General features: G+C 39.2%; 1 protein-coding gene and 1 long non-coding RNA gene across 4 annotated transcripts; one reads left to right on the top strand and one right to left on the bottom strand.

Annotated features, from left to right (window-relative positions):
* Positions 1 to 6,859: 6,859 nt before the first annotated feature.
* Positions 6,860 to 10,733, bottom strand: LOC148895595 (uncharacterized). Of its 3 annotated transcripts, none has more exons than XR_016115615.1 (4): positions 9,722 to 10,733; positions 8,408 to 8,666; positions 7,868 to 7,953; positions 6,860 to 7,773 (listed from the first exon to the last, which is right to left on the bottom strand). It is a non-coding gene; the product is annotated as an uncharacterized LOC148895595 (long non-coding RNA). The 3 variants fall into 3 exon arrangements; XR_016115613.1 differs by lacking the exon at positions 9,722 to 10,733 and adding an exon at positions 9,208 to 9,327; XR_016115614.1 differs by lacking the exon at positions 9,722 to 10,733 and adding an exon at positions 9,208 to 9,327 and having other exon boundaries at positions 8,568 to 8,666.
* LOC148895594 (E3 ubiquitin-protein ligase RNF126-like) lies at positions 9,221 to 18,426 on the top strand. Its single transcript, XM_089001432.1, has 9 exons — positions 9,221 to 9,316; positions 10,807 to 10,865; positions 11,111 to 11,171; positions 12,322 to 12,557; positions 12,640 to 12,708; positions 13,796 to 13,865; positions 13,956 to 14,049; positions 14,665 to 14,780; positions 17,365 to 18,426. Exons 1-9 carry the CDS (start codon positions 9,242 to 9,244, stop codon positions 17,548 to 17,550), a joined length of 966 nt encoding a protein of 321 aa, XP_088857558.1. The 5' UTR covers positions 9,221 to 9,241; the 3' UTR covers positions 17,551 to 18,426.
* The last annotated feature ends 1,339 nt before the right edge of the window (positions 18,427 to 19,765 follow it).

Below are 19,765 nucleotides of genomic sequence, written 5' to 3'. Positions count from 1 at the left end.
GCGCTGTTGAAAAATCACTCTCCCTGCTAACGGAGAAGCCAGAAGAGGTCGCCTAACACACACGCTGGGACTTCGGCGGACGCCAAAGGAAAAAAGTCTAAAAGGGGCGGTGGCGGCGTGGACCCGACGCTGCGTTCTCATCGCGCAGATCCCGCGCACCTGCGTGCCGACAGCCGACCCACCTCGGGCATGCTAAATGTTGAGCGGATCTGGCAACGCACCCTTTGACAGCATTAAAAAAAAAATGTTGTTATACAATGCTGAGAGAAGCGGTTGCTCTCAGTGCTCCGGCAAATAAACATCCTACTTGTTCAATCTAAACAAGAAGGACCATCTCGAGTTTTTATTCTACCAAATGCATCGCTGCAGATCTCAACAGCGTTGCCGGGCTGCCACCGTAGCGGTCAGAGCCGTAGAATTAAAAAAAAAAAGATGCCTTTCATGGTCATAAGTACGGGTGGTCGTAACTCACACCGGTCGTGAATCCGATGTTACCTGTACATGTGTAGCTGTGTATATATGCACCTGGAAAAGGAGGAAATGAATGACAAAGCCCCCATCCACACACACACACAAACAACCTCCCTTCATTTGTTGGAGATGTTACAATACAAAACAAAAGATATACTGGGTCAACATCAGAAAAGTGGTCGACTAGTGGTCAATTTCAGAAAAAATACGAACGAACGCAGGAAAGGTCTTGGGTCACTTTTTCAAAAGAAATGCTGGAAAAAAGACGCTGAGCCTTACTTTGTACTTGAATTGTAAAAAACACCAGGTTTTTAAAAATCATTAATGGGTAAAAAAAAACTACTTTTTCCTCACACTTGGTTGATGCTGCTTTTAAAAACAAAACACAGAAGATTGTTGGGTCACCTTTATTAATAAAGGTGGAATAATGCAGGGCTGACTTCCATGTGTATGTCATTTAATAATAAATGCCATCCTCTAATTGAACATTGAAGTTTGGTATTATCCTGTTTCTGGTGACATTACCTCATCACAAAGTTTCATGCTCACGGAAAGTCATTGCGGTTTGGAAAGTAATTTTGAGCCACTTTCATCATTTTCATTTTATCTTTTTAGTTTATTTTTTATTATTTTTCGCCTAAAATCCAGGCCACCTTGTTCTATTTACAAGCTTTGGCCACGTTACTTGCTTGTTGGTGTGGAAACTGGGACTAGTTTTCTTGCTTATTTTGTAACTCGGCGTTGTTTTTCTTGAACTTTTCCAGCTCAAGGCCCAAATGACAACTACAATTCCAATGACGTTGGGACATGGTACGTAATATAAATGAAAACAATAATTAGCACTTCCATTTCAACATTTTTTTTTTGCAAATATACTTTTTCTTCATTGTCCATTTGATGTCTGTAGCAATTTTCTTTTGTGTCCTCTTTGGTTTAACACTAGCCTGGGGTGGGGTCCTTTTCGGTCCCATAATAGAAAAAGTACCCCACTCGATATCAAACCACATCTGCACGCAAACGGGATGAAGAAAAACTGGTCAGCTAGCCATCGTGGCGCTGTTTGACCGTGTGGTTTGGTGTTCATTCGCCGAAAACTAGTCCGCCAGCCACCGTGGCGCTGTGTGGTTTGATTTGTCCGCCGAAAACTACTTTGTATGCCAAGATTATATTCTTGCAAATTTAATGTTTGTAAGGCAAAAAGTTTGTGAGCTAAAGCATTTGTAAACTGAGGTATCACTGCAACTTACAGTACTTCTGTTTAATCATTTTGGAAGATGAAGACGTTTTATTGTGGAAAATTACCGGATCCTTTGTTCCATCGATCTACAATGTGTCCCTTTTGGCTCAGGATATCAGAATCAGAAAGCCTTTAATCGTCCCACAATGGATACATTTACAGCAAGGAATAACCACATAAGCCACATTCTGCACGTTACACTAGCATAGTTTTGTCGGACAAGTGTCAGTCCTGGACTGCCAGCAGTGTAGACCCGTCTAACATTAAAACGTGGCGATGTAAAATTTGGAGAGTCGGGATAACCTAGAATGATCTGCTACATTTTTCCATTGTATTTGGTCCATGTCAGCAGATTGTTTCACTTGGTTTGCACTTCAAGTTATGTTTTATTAAACAGCAACAGGAACAGCAATGAATACAGGAGGCACATTTTTCGGCAGGATTTTATTATCTCATGTGTATGATACTCAAGCTCCCTACAAAAACAAAGACAGTGAAATCAAATCCATCCGCACGCTTGAACAGATTGTATGTCGCTCTCGCAAGTACACAGAGGGATTAAAATCACATGCATGCATTCGAAAGCCAAACACATATGAGTGTACGCAGATATAGATCAAGATTTATGACAGAGATATTAGCCCAGGCACACCAGAAGGGAATCATTTACACATTCCTCTTTGTTCTTCTTGTTGCTTTGGCCTTGTTTCCCCTTGTACTTCACACACTGAAGTTTGATAGACCTGATAGCCAATCAAAAGTGATGAGGTTTGGGCTAATTTCAAATGCTGAATGCTGTGACTTGCTTTAATAAAACATAGTACTTGATACATAGTGTTGATAAAGTATTTTAAAGTAATGTAGTTTACTCAATACATTGTCAGAATGAAAATTGTAAGGAGCAGTACATTGGGGAGACTAAACAAATATTCAAAAAAAGACTTTATCAACATCGCAGGGATAACACTACTGGGCCTCAATTGGCAGTACATATGCACCTAAAAGCGAGCAACCACTCATTTGACGACAATGAGGTCAAAATCTTAGCGAAAGAACAGAGATGGTTTGAAAGGGGAGTAAAAGAAGCGATTTTCATAAAACAGCTAAATCCTTCATTAAACCGATATGGTTGGGTGAGATTCAATTTGGATCGTTCATACAATAGCCTGCTCAGGCAACATAGGATTAGTAATACTGATGAGGTGATACCGGTGGAAGTGGGGCAATCAGGCCAGTCGTTAGTCAGACAATAGGAACAATCAGTGGAGCTGCAGGGAGTAGTCCCCTGCTCCCCTCAACCTGAGAGCAGGGACCTATCATAGCAGAGTCCGGCACCACCATGTCTGGACAGTAGGGATATATATATATCGGGCCTAAATTACCAGTAAGACTTTAGTTTGCTGACGAAGTTTCTTGGATAAGAAGCGAAACGTCCGACACCTTCAAAGAAGTACAGATGACGGCTGAAGAAACCTTTTCATCGATGGACCACTCCTGTACGACTGAGAGCTTACACAGACGTATATACTGTAAATCAATATACGTATATGTATTGCATTGTATTTTGGACAGCCGCCGTCGTTTCAAGCTCAGATAACTCCAGACCCATATAATTTAGGAAACATTTTTTTTCTGACGAAAGAAGAGTCTAAGGTTTCTTACAATGCATTGAATGTTTATGTAGTCCTAAAACTCAGTATTCTGTGGGTCCTGGAATTTGAATGACAATGACAAAACCCCTGGCACTGGAGTGGACATATTTTTGCACATGTCTGGCAGTGAATATTCCAAAAGTAACCCAATAAAGGCATCTTAGCAATTACCATTTTTCATTGCACATGTCGAAATTAATCATTTCTTATAGCTTGTGGGTGTCGTTTTATCTGATAAAAATCATTTTAATTTGTTTTCCACTTATAAATTGATCATTTTGACCCAGCCTCAGCTCAGTGTTCCAAGAAGATCTGGAGAAACATTATTATGGCTTGTTATTAACTTTTATCATTGCAAGTATGTCAAAAATTACCCATTTCTTATTGTCTGTTGGGGCCAAATTTCATAGCAAAAAAAACCTTCTATTTGTGGATCATTTTGACCCATAATAAAATAGGAGAGTTAATATGGAATTGTTGATCTGATATTGAAATTTAATTTGGAGGTTGGACAGCTGAGTGTCAATCACGTTTTTTCCCTCCCCATTTGAATTCAACATTCTATCCGAGCAAGTAGAAGAAAATGAAAATCTTTATTTGTCTCAAAACGGAGAAGGTCGCAATTTACTCAGGCAAATGTTTAAAGGAAAAAGCAGAAAACGAAAATATATTGTAAAATGTAGCATGTACAAAAAACCATTTAACAAGTTCTAGTTCGTTACATAACTTATTGTGTGAAACAAAATAAAAGTCTCAATAAAGTATCTCTGGTTACGCTATTCACCTCCCACTAAATTTCTCATTGATGAGTGTGAATTACTTGTTTGACCATATATACCCAGGGAGATATCCAGGATTTTTTTTGTACAACTATTTTTTTTGTTGGAGAGACTTGTGTTGAGCTACAAAAACGAAGAGCTAAAAAGCCTTACGTTTTAGCCGACTATCTTTAAAAGAACTATCTTTAAAACTTGAGAAACATTCGACTGGAGTCGAACCAAAAACAACCAATATGTCAAAATTTGGTCAATTTGATATTTTTTCTCACAAATCAATAATTTTGCTTATTCCACATGTGAGGCAGTTTTTAATTTTTTTAGCAATGCCAAGTATGGACATATTTGATTTCTGTTTGGTTGCCGTACTTATATTTGTGTGCATTAAAAAATGGGGGAAAGCAATCCATAATAGTGAAGTCATGATTTTTACTTTTATTTGCATATTTTATTCTTTGAAACTACTGCAATGTTATCCCGCGTACATTTTTTGCCACCTATACCGAGCTGAGGACAGTCCCACCTTATCACCAGTGCAGTCTCACCATTGCATGCAGTGAATAAGCACCACTAAAATGTTAATACCACACATATGTTCCTTTGACAACATCTATATTTTGATTGCTGCTTTGGCCCACGTCATCTAAAAACCCTTAATGCGTCACTGATTTACTGAGGCAATATCATCCAGAAACACGATACTGTTTTTGTGTGGGGATACACAACTCGTGATGACACAACGTCAAACAGCGGTATATTTGGCAGAACAAGGAGTTTCAATCAAGTGGGACTCAAAACAATTGACGCATGAGAAAAGGCCCAGGAAGTTCGGGACAGTTTTGCTGTGTACTTGTGAGTGTGTCCATCTTCATATGGAGGTGTTTTAAGTCTATGATACAGAGAAGTCCTTGGTGGAGGGTTCAGAAAGGGTTCAGAAACTTGAGGATAGCCGTGCAGAATCAGCATCTGTTCTGAAGGAAATAAATACATTTATTTAGCCACTTATCTCAGCTTACAAACTTAATTGGTTCCCAGAAAGTGTGCGTAAGGCGAAAAGTTCGTCTGCCAAACATTTATTTCACATAAGAAACCATTAAAAAGGAGAATAATCCATTCCCTGGTCCCAATAAAATAATTTTCTACGAAATAAGTGTCTGTGTAAGCTCTCAGTGGTACAGGATTGGTCAATCGATGAAAAGGTTTCTTCAGCCGTCATCTGTACTTCTTTGAAGGTGTCGGACGTTTCGCTTCTTATCCAAGATGCTTCTTCATTGAACTAAAGTCTTACTAGTAGTTTCAGCACTATATATATTCCCTACTGTCCAGACATGGCGGTGCCGGACTCTGCTATAATAGGTCCCTGCTCTCAGGTCAGGGGGAGCAGAGGACTACTCCCTGCGGCTCCACTGATTGCTCTTATTGTTCTGACTAAGGACTGGCCTGATTGCCCTCTTTGCTCTGGTATCACCTCATCAGCGTTACTAATCCTATGTTGCCTAAACTGGCTGTTGTATGAACGATCCAAATTGAACCTCACACCACATATCGGTTTAGTGAAGGATTTAGCTGTTTTATGAAAATCGCTTCTTTTACTCCCCTTTCAAACCATCTATGTTCTTTCGCTAAGATTTTAACCTCATTGTCGTCAAATGAGTGGTTGCTAGCTTTTAGGTGCATATGTACTGCCGATTGAGGCCCACTCGTATTATCCCTGCGATGTTGATAGCCTTTTTTTAAGAATTTGTTTAGTCTCCCCAATGTATTGCTCTTTCAATTACAATTTTCATTCTTACAATGTATTGAATAAATTACATTACTTTGTTTTTCATTTGGCAGCCTATCTTTTGGATGCACTAATTTTTGCCTTAAAGTGTTTATCGGTTTGAAATAAGTAGGAATTTTGTGTTGTCCTTTGGCATTCCTTGTCCTTTGGTGTTTATCGGTTTGAAATAACGAGGAATATATATATATATATATATATATATATATATATATATATATATATATATATATATATATATATATATATATACAGTAAAGTCTCGTTATATCGATATCGGATATATCGATAGTCCCGGTTATATCGATACTATTTCTATGCACGCACAGAGAAAATTACATGCAAACAGGGTCAGATATATCGATAGTCCCGGTTATATCAATATTTTTTCGGACTCCCTTGAATATCGATATAACGAGACTTTACTGTATATATATATATATATATATATATATATATATATATATATATATATATATATATATATATATATATATATATATATAGGACATATAGGACATACAAATATTTTCTGTGTCAAAGAGCTGAGAGAATTAGAATTATGCAGATCAAATTGTTCGGAATAAAATCTCTGTGAGTAACTTGCCAGCTCTTTGGTTATCGCTCTCATAATAAACGCGCCAATTGTTAGGATACAACGTTGTCGCAATAAGGTAGTAATTATTTAATTGTTTATAATCGCTAAATTTTAAAGGTAATTGATATTGCAAAGATCGATGATATTTAACCTATCAGTTCTTATGTGACAGACCACATTCAAAAGCATACCGTTGATTGTTCACATTGTTTCTCAAGACATAAAAATACGCTATTTGAATTTGGCTATGAAAACCACAAAATGATTCCCACAAGTGACAAGCAAGCATAACTGAAAGTAAAACTACCAATAGTGTTTTCCATCTTTGCAATGAGTTTTATTTGAGTTGATTTTCCCACTACATAATGGAGTTCATACAGTGAAATTCAGCAGCAAGGGTGTGAAAAGATCCCACGGTATATTAGGAGTTGTTTTGTGTGTCTCACATGACCGACATTTGACCCGCAGTCACTCCCTGGCTACATTTGGATGGCTGATGGCTGCAATGATTATTGGACTGGAAGGCCGATGACACACCAGGGCACAAAGAGACAATAGATGACCTCAGACGTGCAGACATAGCAAACCTCCATGCTGTCAGACCTTCTCTAATCTGGACCCATGGGATAGACAGGTTTCTTCTGCTCCCACATTGACCCCGCAGACACAACAGCGGACACGCTAGACATTTTCATTTCATTTTCACAGCTGTTGAGTTTACATTTGGACCATAAAACAGAAGACATGTCCTCTGTTCTCTTCAGTAGGAATACATTGACAAACATTTACAACACTTTTACCAATACCTTTTCTTCAGGAATCACAATCGTCTTTCTTCCACTTTCCAAAAACATTGATTTTAGATTCGTTCAAGAGCAGACAACTTCCATAAGGGTGAATGGTTGTTGATGTGGCCTGTTTGAGAGGCTGCCAGACTAGGAAGTGCACCCATCTGTGCCACAAATGTCAGATGTGATAACTTACTGTGAAAGAAAATGGTTCAGTACTGATGAGCATACAGGATACGAGAACAGACACGGTTTTGTACGCATTAAGGCCTGCACCATCAGTAGTTGAGTAAATAACCCACCAGCCCCTCTTCATGTCAACGCGATATGTAAAAAGTAAGAAAAAAGAACAGTCGCTGTGCACACTGTAGTCCCCTTCATCCCATATTTTTCTAGTACCAAAGGAACTGAAAATTTAAATTGAAGAGGCCTTGTTTGGATGATTGTTATTGAGTCTGAAAGGATTCCAACCTAAAAAAAAAAAAGATAATACGAGTCATATTGAGTATACAAACATCAGGCCAGTCTGTCCGGCAGATGGGATTGGCTGATGAGTCGCTCGTACCAGCACTCCTACTTGCTTTTGAGCCAGACACGTGAGACACTACCCTTGTGTGTTTGCAGAAGTAAATCCAATTTATGGCGGAGTTCCTGAAACAAATGCAGTTTAAAAATAAGAAGCACCAACAATAACCTTTCCATCTAATTGTTCTCCATTTGTTGCTGTTTTTGTGAAGGTGTGATCTTTATTTTATTTTCAGAGAACACTTTTGAAATCATTTCTCTGAAAATAAAACAACTACAACAACAGCAACACTTTAATTGGTAAATTAAACTGAAAAGTGGACTAAATGCAGTAAGAATACAAGAACCGTGTTCCAGATAAACACGTATCATGCTTTTCACAATAGTGGCGATACAAATCGGTCAATGTGATTACATTAATTGCTTCCCATGAAAGGCAATTAATTTGGCATCTGAAAGACAACCTAGAAAAATAACGTCCAACTCTTATAATGAGCACGATTGTAAATTTAAAGTTGAACACTGAAAGCCACCAAATTCACACGGTCACCATCTTGTGGCAACATTTTTTGGAACGCACAATGTTGGAGCCGGCTCTTTCAAGTGAACCACTGGAATCGTCTCTTAATCGGGAGCCACTGAGGGGCCGACTTCTCACTGTGTCCATTCTTTGTGAAAGACTGGACACAGACACACGCACACACGCTCACGCAAAGACACGCACGTACACACGCACTCACTGAAAAAGGGAACGTTTCCCCGCCTTTTTTCAGACGCAATAAAACACGTGGTTTACATTCGGGAAAAGGATGGAGCACACTGATTCACTGTGGCGACCCCTGAAGGGAGAAGTAGGAAGGAAAAGAAGAGTTGAATGTGTAAGTTAAATAAATAAATAAATAAATAAATAAATAAATAAATAAATAAATAAATAAATAAATAAATAATACAAGACCACGCAAATAGAAATACAATAGATAATAGATAGAGACAATAGAAATACGCAATACTAAACAAACTCATGTCCAGAGTACTTCCTTTTCCCCGCCTATTTTGTGACGTAATTCCACCACTCATGTGGATGCTACAAACGCATAACCGTCAACACTGAAATTAAATTCGATTACATAAATTGAAAAACAAATGAAAATAAAAACCACTAGTCCCACATTAATATCATGACATTGAAAAAAATGGTGTGTACTATTTGATGAATTGTTTCCCACAGTCACATTAAATCTTGTCAGTTAATCTCTTAAACCCAAATAAATATCAATATGCATCCATTTGTGTTTTTATTCTCTTTGAGGAAAAACTGTAATTTTGTCCGATTTGAGTAGTGTGTGAGGTAAAAACATTGTCCTCTATGGTGCCCCATACTTGTTCCAGCCTCTCTGCCGTAGAGGCTAAAAAGATGGCCGAAGCGCATCCATGGCCTAGCCGGTTCTTCTGCCACAGATGTACCGCTGAGATCAACCCTCGCCTTCCCGTAAGTCCTGCCGACAATACGTTCAGTTACAAAACGCCCAAACGTGTCCAATACATGTTTGGTGCTCTGTGACGTTTGGAGAGCGCTATTTCGTCATCGGTGCGTAGCGTTAGCACGCTAACGGCTACGAAGTCCTGTTTTAAATGTGATGCTAATGGGAAGTGTGCTATACCTAAAAAACTATTTTTACATGTAAAACACGATCCGATTAAAATGATACATTTATGCCACTTGTAAATAAGGTGGTGACGTTACTCTCTAAAAAAAGTTCGTCAATTTAATATCGATTTCTTAAAATGGATGTTTAGGTCTTTATTCTTGTACGCTTTTGTAGTGTGTGGCGACTTCAACGTCAATGTCATATTGAGTTTAACTGGTTACGTCACCCATTCGCTGTTACAATACCGTAAATTCCATTCGGACGCCAAAATAAAGTCGATGCGTTATGTTGTCATGATGCCATTCATTTAGGTACACAAGGTGTCACGTTCTCGAATGATCCTATCCAGGTGCTGCACCGGTGATCGTAATCATTACTTCTGCAGTTTGTTATAAATGTCCCAAGAGCTTTTATACACGATACAACACAAATCCAAATTATGAGGTTTTATGTTCAATGTGGGGCAGTCAATCACATATTATGTTGGATTTTGTCAGTGCGAAGAGACTACCGAGTTGTGTGGAAAGCTGTTCAACCTGACCTGAGCATCAGTTCGTGGTTGAAGAGCACAGCCGTATTGGACAAACCTTTATATTCACCTAACCAGACTACAGTGTATTCCCAAGCCTCGATTAAAAAGGATTGTTTTATAGACATGCAACATCAAGATGAACTTGGTGCCAACTATGCAGAAAGAAATTTTCGAGGATGTGTTTATGAGAGACAATGTATACGTATACTGATAGTGAAAAATCGTTCTTCGGAATTTTTTTCCCAATATGTTATTTTTAATAAAACAGTAAGTTTCTTCTGAAATGTCAAGTGCACTTCCAATTTTAGTGGCAAAACTAGATCTCCTTTTGATGTCCTACGGCGTTGTCTGTATTTGCTGAATATTCCTATTAAATTAACCTGTAATCTAATTTTCTTATTTTCATGTCAAGTAATTTCTTTTCCTCGGTGGCAAAATGGCTCACCAGTAACAAGCCATATTGCACACCACTAGCCAGGAAGCTTTAATAGACTGAAAATGGAAGGTGGTGCAAGCCCTTATCTGCCACCAAAAACTATTTAATGATATGATAGCTGGTAGAAGTATAACTATACACTTTGACTTATGTACATGATGGTAGGTGAAGTGAATAAACATTGACTTCTCCTGCATCACTGATGTTGCAATATTGTGAAATCTGTGTCACATAAGATGATCTTGTTAAGGCCTACAGTGTGAGTAACTTTAGAAGCTCATAACCCCCAAAAGGGTTACTTAAAATGCAAATGTAATGTCAATAATTAGGTATGGTCCAAAAATGTTTTTTCATTTATTAAGGAATACACGTGTCCAAGATGTGAGTCGGGGTTCATCGAGGAGCTGCTGGAAGAAAGACGGTAATGCATTGTTTTTCATAAAAACTGAGCGCCGTATAAGGTATACTCTGAATTTGTCAATTAAGTCTTCCACCATTCACTGTGTAAAATGAATGACTACATTTGTCATATGAAATTAGTAAGGTAACATTTAAATGGTATATTAATGGTTTGCTATACTTTAATACAAACCGATTGGTGTGGTTCAAAAAAATAAAAGAAAACAATATAACACATAACACGTCAACTATCTTTCTCCCATCTAGTGCTGACAATGGCTCCGTGTCTACCATCTCCAGCGGGCCACAAAACCAGCAACCTTTTGAGGTTCCTAACTCATTCTTTACTTCCATCACATTCTGTGTTAAAGGAGACATGGAAAATTGACTCTGGAGTGCCAGGCCACCAATGACTTAAACATACATTCCATACAAAATATAGCACTGCGGCAACTTAGGATCAAATTCACCTTACGAACGACTGCTCGAAACGTATCAGGAAACAATTTTATATTTAGGGGGGTGGCTTAATATGTCTCCTTGAACTGTCAACTTGACTAACTTCTCCCAAAGTGGACTTTGGTGCTTGATGAGGAATGTTTTGAGGTTAACAATCCTGTGTTAATATGATGCCAGTCAACATGCAAACACTCCTGCCAATGTTGTATTGTCTATTGATATAATGGTCAAGAGAACAGCCACCTGTCTTCACACATGTACCGGTAGTTCAGTGTGTGTGCTTTGCACTGTTTTGGCCAGGTTCACTGCTGTTTTTCCATACATATGCTTAAGGTCAGAGACTGATTGTGACGTATTGCAAAAAATATAGAATATTTGCTGGACTACATCGTTTGTTGATTTTTATTTTTTTGGATTCAACTGTCATAAACCGAGGACCGCTTATATTTTTGTCCAATTGCTTTTTGCTGGCATTTTAGCACTGGCCTGTGTTCTGTATAGATTTCAGCTCAGCTATATCAAATGCAGCAAGGTTCGCTGTAATTAGCTCATTCACTGCCATCCCTGAATTTATTTGGAACTTGAAAATATGACGTGGAGTGCCATTCCCGAATGTGTTCGTTTTTTTTTCTTGCGGCGTGTGCCGATAAAGCGCTGGTTAGACCTCTGGCAATGTTTTTTCCTTCCACTGAGGGGCGGCATTTGCCTTTTGTACAGCCACCCCTACTTGCACCTCATATAACTCCAGACCCATATAATTTAGGAATGAACTCATTTTTTTCTGGTAAAAGAAGAGAGTCTTCGGTTTCTCACGCTGTATTGAATGTTCATGTAGTCCTAAAACTCAATATTTTGTGGGTCCTGGAATTTGAGTGACAATGACAAAAACCTGGGCACTGGAGTGGACACATTTTTGCACATGTCTGGCAGTGAATGAGTTAAATGTAATCAGATCTATTGTGAATTTAGTGTTATTTTATAGCTGTTGCAGATTACAATTCCGAAATGTCTTCCTCCAGAACGCAGACCAGCACTTGTTAACATTCCCGTCAGGCTACGGCCAATTCTCACTGAGCGTCTTCGATGACTCCTTCGACTTCGGCGCCGGACACGGAACAGAGGACAACCGTGATTCCGAAAGCCGGCAAGAAAGAGAGAACACGTCACGACAACGCTACAGTGCCAGGCAGCCAAGGAGTCGTCACGGCTCCAGGCGGCAACCCGGCAGGCATGAGGGGGTTCCAACTTTAGAGGGGTGAGTGTCGGACAAACAGATGGAACCATGCCTTGTTTTCACATATCACTTTTTCATCCCCCTTTCCTCCTTATGTTTGTAGAATCATTCAGCAGCTCGTGAATGGAATCATTGCGCCTACCGCAATGCCAAATATTGGTGTTGGGCCCTGGTGAGTGTTTGTACCTTAAGTGACGAATTGGAAGTTTTGAATTTCTATGTATTTGTATATTCATTTGAGATGATACCGTCAACCCATTTCTGTAGTTCTTGTCCACATTATAGTTGCGGTTGAGCCTATCTTAGCAGACTTTCGGAAAGAGGGCAGGTTACACCGGACAATCGCAAAGTCCATTTCAACTGTGACGCTCACATTCTCTCCTGCGAACAATTTTAAATCTTCAGTGAACATAACATACAGGGGTTTGAAAAATGTGAAAAATCAAAGTACGCAGAGAAATCCCCACCAGGACATGGAGAACATTGCCACACTAAACCGACCTGTGAGGCAGTCGTGCTCACTACCTGTCCAGGGAATTCATGAACTCATTCGCTGCCAGATGACGTGCAAACATGTTTCCACTCCAGTGCCTGTGTTTTTGTCATTTTCACTCAAATTAAAGGACCCGCCAAATATTGCGTTTTAGGACATAAACATTCAATGCAGTATAAGAAAACTTATACTGTCTTCTTTAATCAGAAAGAGTTAATTCCCAAGTCATATGGGTCTGAAGTTATCTGAGCTTGAAATGTGGGCGGCTGTACAAAATGCAAATGCTTCCTCCTCGTGCGAGGGAAACATTGCCAGCGGTCTGCCCATGCTTGATCGGCACCTCCGCTGGAATAAATACAAAACTCGAACACATTCAGGAATAGCGCTCCACGTCATGCTTTTCAATTTCCCAATAAATTTGGGAATGGCAGTGAATGAGTTAATGAAAGAATATTTTCTGCTCTTTGGTCTTTTCCATAAGAAATTACAACCCAGTGTTTTGAAAAACAATACTTTTCATTTTGCACTACAGTATGTGGAAACATTTCGAGCATGAATCCATACCACCCTCTAGTGGTTGTTGCTAAGTAGTGAAATCCGTCCTGCCTTCATTGCGACAAGACGTAATAACTAAAACAATAGGTGACTGATACACTTTAAACATAGGTGACAAAATTATTAGTCGTCTCAAATAAAAAAATATGTAGTATTGATCTTGTCCATCACTAGTCACAACTTTGATCCGTCTTAATGCTCCATTTCCCAGGGGTGTCCTTCATTCAAATCCTATGGATTATGCATGGGGTGCTAACGGGTTAGATACTATTATAACGCAGGTATTTCCCCTTATTTTCTATTTCACCATAAAATACAGTTTTTGGTACAATGAGTGTCTAAACAGCATGTTTTTGTCCATATTTCTTTAGTTGTTAAACCAGTTTGAGAACACGGGGCCTCCACCTGCCGATAGAGATAAAATAAAAAATTTGCCATCGGTCCTAGTTACAGAAGAACACGTTGGTAAGTGTGAAGGGGGGGGGGGGTCTTGCTATTTGTGCGCAGCATGTCCATTTACTCTATTAACAATTGAAATGTTTTTCAATGCAAGCTCAAACACAATGAGTTTATCATATTTGTTCTATGCACTTGGTGGTTGATGTTTTTAATCACTCAACGTTGCATATTTCAGGGCCTTGCTGTTGAAATTGTTTCATCAGCAGGGTGACAGAAATCTTCCAGAAATTGTTTGGCCTCACAAAAAGTACAATGTGTATTATTATGTAGTATAGCAAAATCTGATTTGCAGAATCACAAAACCATCGGAAGAAATATGTAAAACACGGTACAAAAAATTGTTGACAGAAGTTGTAGGGTAATAAAAATGATGTTCATGACAGGAAATAGTTGCAAATTCAACAAGCCAGAAATCAGTCCATATGTCTTCATCATTTGGTCAGATTTGTCTGTTCATAAACTACCTGGCAAAAAACAAAAGATGAAATGCATCCATTTATAATTTGCACAAATCCTCCTCAAGCTTGCTCAGCACAAAGGGCCCCTCAGAACTAATTTCTGAACTATACTGTACAATTGTCCGTTTGTAGTCATTGCTATATGATGCACCTTGTCCTCCAGCTTCAGGGTTGGAATGTCCCGTGTGCAAAGAAGATTACAGCGTGGGAGAAAATGTGAGGCAGTTGCCATGCAATCACATGTTCCACAACGATTGCATTGTCCCCTGGCTCGAGCAGGTAAGAGAAGATCGTGAAGTTTGGAAATGTTCTGCCATCAGATTTAATAGTACGCATTGGTTGAGCACAGCCCGTCACCATGCATGTTTTTGGGAATGTCGGCCGCAGCAAAAGCATTATACAAAGTGACACAAACGGGAGCTGCGTTTCAAACCCGGAACTTTGTGATTGTGATGCAGGTGTGCTAACCACTCGTACCGCACTGCCGTAAGTCAAGCATCATAAACCCAAAATAAAATAAAACCATTCTTCTTAGATTACGTGTGATAGACTAGCATTTTTTAAGCTTCCCATACCATACAAACCCAAATGCATCGAAGTTCGGATGTTGTGTTTAATATAAATAAAAACTGAATGCAATCATTTGCAAATCATGTTCATTTAAAGGACAACCGACATCACTTTTTTGTTTCCTAACTGACATCAGAAAAACGTTTTATAGCATCTAAAATACCCAAAGCACGCAGTACGATATTTTTAGTCAAATGCAAAACACCAATAAAAATGATTTCAAGTGTCCAAAATCTGCAGAAAATTGAGCTGCGAATTGGGCATTTTCAGAAAGTCCCGTCCCCAGTTCGTGACGCCTTGTTTTTGAGTTGGTGACGAGTCCTCACCCTTCGTCACTGAAGGAACGCCCCTGACCGAAAACAGGACACATTGTAGCAGTCCTTCCATCACGTCAATGCATTTTGCTGTACTTGTTTGGTCTGAAAATGTCGTGTTGCACCAAAAAAGAGGCAGACAATGGCGACCAAGCTCCGTGTAAGGAATTTGTTGGTTGGATTCGTTGGAATTTGTCTGTTGTCCTTCAAGATGCTTTATCTTCCAGTCACTGTATATCTTCTTTTCCCTTTGGCTTTTCGCTTCAAGGGGTCGTCACAGTGAGTCAGTGTCCTCCATCTTCAGAGGTTTGATTTGGCCAAGCTTTTAAATCTCATATTTGTTTTTATTATATTGTGCAGGAGTACCTAATGTTGTGGGCCTATGAAAGCATGATTGGATTGGGTGTACCTTTATTCGTCTCACAGTGGAGAAATGTACATTTAACAGCAGCAACGTTATGAAAAAAAGAGGAAAGGAAAGGAAATGAAGATAATATGAAGCAAATACCTGGTGGAGTCGTGTCTCCCACCAAGGTTGCTCCAGTAATTCAGATGTCACTTAAAAAAACAAAACATAAACAGAACAAAAAGACAGACAGCAAACAAACCTATTCTTGTTTTTAAAGAAACAATTGAATACGTCTGCGTAGAGATGTTGTAGCACACTGGAAATCCTCAAAACAAAGACATTTGTTTAAAGGACAACCGACGTAACTGACATCAGAAAAACGTTTTATAGCATCTAAAATACCCAAAACACGCAGTATGATATTTTTAGTCAAATGCAAAACACCAATAAAAATGTCTTATAAAGTGTCCAAAATCTGCAAAAAATTGAGCTGCGAATTGGGCATTTTCAGAAAGTCCCGCCCCCAGTCCGTGACGTCACGCCAAGACGTCTTGCATTGCATGGCTTCAGATTCTGAGAATATGCTTTCTTGTTACACATCCAGTTATGAATATGATTCCAATAGTTCTGAAGAGGAAAGCATACATGTTGGCAATCGATTAAAGAATTTATTCCAGGCCATTATGAGGCAACATTGGGGCAACAATGGATCACTAGAAAAGAAGCACAAAATGGCGACCTCCAGTGGCCACCTCCGCTTCCACAGGCTGATAAATTCCTTATATGGAGCTTGGACTCCCTCTTCTGGCGGCTTTTGGGTGCAACACGGTTCTCAGACCAAAATTGTACAGCAAAATACATTGACGTGATGGAAGGACGCTACAATGCGTCTTTTTTACGGTCAGGGGGCGGTCCTTTCATGACGTCACGTAAGGACTCGTCACCAACTCAAAAACAAGACTTCCTGAATATTCAGAGTGAGTCTTAAAACGTAAAATATAGCTATATGTGGTGGAATCTTATTAAAATACGCCCAGTAGAAGTCATTTGAAGCCATTTTACAAATTATGAACACAACTTGTCCGCAGACGTCGGTTGTCCTTTAAGTAGACACTAGTAACACATAAAGTATGTTCTCTTTGTCTTCTCTGTAATACCGTGCAATATCAAAATAGCACACGATTGATTGTGTAGTAACTAAATAACATTGAAAATGTTTGTTTAATGTATGAATACATTCTTTTACTTCAATTAAAATTGTTGAAATATTAGAAAAATAGATGTTACACAAATAATGGTTTTTCCATTTGCAATTTAGAAATATGCTCCAATGAATGTATTTTAATTTATTTCAATCAGTTTTGAATACTTTGACAATCCAGTTCAATCGGGCCCCATCAATTTTAGAATTGCCCCCCTTTTCAAACTCAGATGCATCCCTGTTGCAAGGAGACTTCACAGACACGATGGTCCTTTGCTGCTGCTGTTTTGTTTGGCAACAGAATTGAAATGGGCTCAGCAGGGAGCTATTCATTGTCCATTTGGATGTGACGCACATCATGTATTCCTATCTGAAGAAATGGCACATCTCATTTGTTTTTGTTTGTCCTTTTTCCCCTATTGTCTCTAGCACGACACATGTCCGGTGTGCAGGAAAAGCTTGAGCGGCCAGAACACGGCAACTAACCCTCCAGAATTATCAGGGATGAACTTTACCTCCTCATCTTCCTCCACCTCTTCAGCCTCCTCGTCGTCTTCCTCCACCCCGCACTCCTCCAGCTCCACCAGTAACGAGAACTCGACCGACAACTCTTAGAGAAGCATTTCATACCTCTTTCAATCTTTTTATTTTTCTGGAGGCCGCTGCTACTGCGGCCTTGCTGTCTCTCCGAAAATGGGGGAGAAAACCTGGTTCTCACTCTGTTGTCTCATTAAGAGCATCCAGTTCAGCAGTAAGGAGGACATGATGTCCAGTTCATCCTGCTTATTAAATCTGTCAGGGATTCAAACAAAAAAAACTGGACGCAGGCTTCGTGGGATAAAGCTTCTGTCTGGGACAATGTGGGGAAGGAAGCGTGCAAAAGACTTCAAAGGATGCCTCACGCTAGAACATTTGGAATTGAACTGTTGTTGCCAGTGTGAGAAACAAATTTAATTCTACATTTTAAGAGGAGCATTCATATCTCAGAACTTTACCACACACTTAATTTTTCACCTTTTGTTTGGAATGTTGCAATGACTTAACTATCAAGGCCCCACTTTCAGTTTTAACTTAAGACCCAAGCATATTTTTACATTTAAAACTTGCTTTCCGCATGCACAACATTTTAAAAAAATATGTTATCTACAGAGACTAAAAATCACTTGTATCTGCCTTGTAGTTGGAACATTTCAAGTGTGGTTTAACCTCAGTGGAAAGTGAGCTCTTTTTTAAGTTTGCCTTTTGACTTGCAGTATGATCATGTGTGAAAATAAAGAGGTCTGGGTAAAAAAAAAACAACAAACATATATTTCTCGTCGGTTTTTGCTGCACTGCTACAGAATCAACGCTTATCACACATTTTCTTAAATAATAAAGCATCAACAGCCCTTTGCTAATGACAATTCATGCAATCAAACATTTCATCATGTAGTCAATAAACTTTGGAAATGGAACCCGTTTCAATCCCTGACGCCAACAAACTCATAAGGAAGTAGCTTCAATGTAGTGTGAGATTGTTTTGTTATTTTGAAGTGCTCGGGCTCTTGTTAAATTCTTGACTGCATAAATGAAGTCATCAATTCAGTTTCCTTTTTAATTGTATGGCCATCAAGGGTGTGTATTTCCTCTATTTTTGATCATTCTTCTCAGCTTCAAAGTGCTTCACTTACAAAGGGTTGTTCTTATCAATGTGTCCAGTTTTATGAGGAGAGAAAATAGCTTGGCTTCACTACATGAACATTTTCAACAATGCAATTCAGTCTGTGATAAACTTTCAACTGGGTCAAGCAGCTTCATAACGACATCAATATCTTTCAATGACTGTTTGCATAACATGTTAATTTGTTAGTTTTTTTTAATACTTTAAATTTTATAATAATACATTTCATTTATACGCACCTTTCAAAACTCTAAAGGTCACTTTACAGTCACAGGATAAGTTTTGCAGTGGGTGTACAGCGGCAGGTTTTGAAATGAATAATTTGTGTGAAGGCCAGTGGTTTTGGGTGATGGGTGTACTGTATTTAGATTGTAAGTACTGTACTTTTAAACAAAGTATAACATGGTCACCACATCCGTATCACAGTTCTGAGGTTGAATGTTCAAATCCCAGCTCGTTCCTGTGTGGAGTTTGCATGTTGTAGTGCTTGCAGTTATTCCTGCCACATTTTTAAACCATGAATACTCAAATTCATTGAATATCTGCCGTTCTCTTGGGAATTATATTTTTTTGTTTTACAGTACCGTACTGTGAAAAAACGGGGTGGATCGTGGCAACTGATTCGCTGTGGCGACTCCTGATGGGAAAAGACAAAAGGAAAAGACAGCACCGTACAAGTGAATATGAAATATAATTTGCCGCCCAGTAGTCGTGTGGTTAACATGCCGCCTTCACGGTGCAGAGGTTGTGCGTTCAAGACCCGGTCCGGCCTCCCTGTGTGGTGCTTGCATGTTCTCCCCGGGCCTCTGTGGGTTTTCTTTGCGTCCTCCGGTTTCCCCCCAAAAAACACTCGAAATTGTCCCTCGGTATGAGTGTGAGTGTGAATGGCTGTTTGTCTCTGCGTGCCCTGCGATTGGCTTGCAACCAATTCAGGGTGTCCCCCACCTAGTGCCCGAAGACAGCTGGGATATGCTCCAACACCCCACGCGCGACCTGAAGGAGGACAAAGCGGCCTGGAAAATGGATGGATTAATGTTATGGAATTTTACACGACCGCATATTATTAATATTTGTTCACGTATTACAAAACTGAACTTTCGGATACAGTATTAAGTAAATTCAGTACAGTAAAGGAAACAGACTTTGGCCATATAAGAAGAAAGTACTGTC

Source organism: Hippocampus bargibanti, linkage group LG07 (genome assembly GCF_051943395.1).
Source record: "Hippocampus bargibanti isolate YZ-2025 linkage group LG07, ASM5194339v1, whole genome shotgun sequence".
Taxonomy (NCBI): domain Eukaryota; kingdom Metazoa; phylum Chordata; class Actinopteri; order Syngnathiformes; family Syngnathidae; genus Hippocampus; species Hippocampus bargibanti.
Note: the sequence above shows the minus strand (reverse complement) of the source record. Positions and strands in the feature narration are given on the sequence as shown.

Excerpts from the sequence above, each read along its gene's own strand:
- LOC148895594 (XM_089001432.1), top strand. The coding sequence starts at position 9,242 with ATGGCCGAAGCGCATCCATGGCCTAGCCGGTTCTTCTGCCACAGATGT. Across the intron at positions 9,317-10,806 it reads AGATCAACCCTCGCCTTCCC|GAATACACGTGTCCAAGATG; the intron begins GTAAGTCCTGCC and ends TCATTTATTAAG. Across the intron at positions 14,050-14,664 it reads AGTTACAGAAGAACACGTTG|CTTCAGGGTTGGAATGTCCC; the intron begins GTAAGTGTGAAG and ends CTTGTCCTCCAG.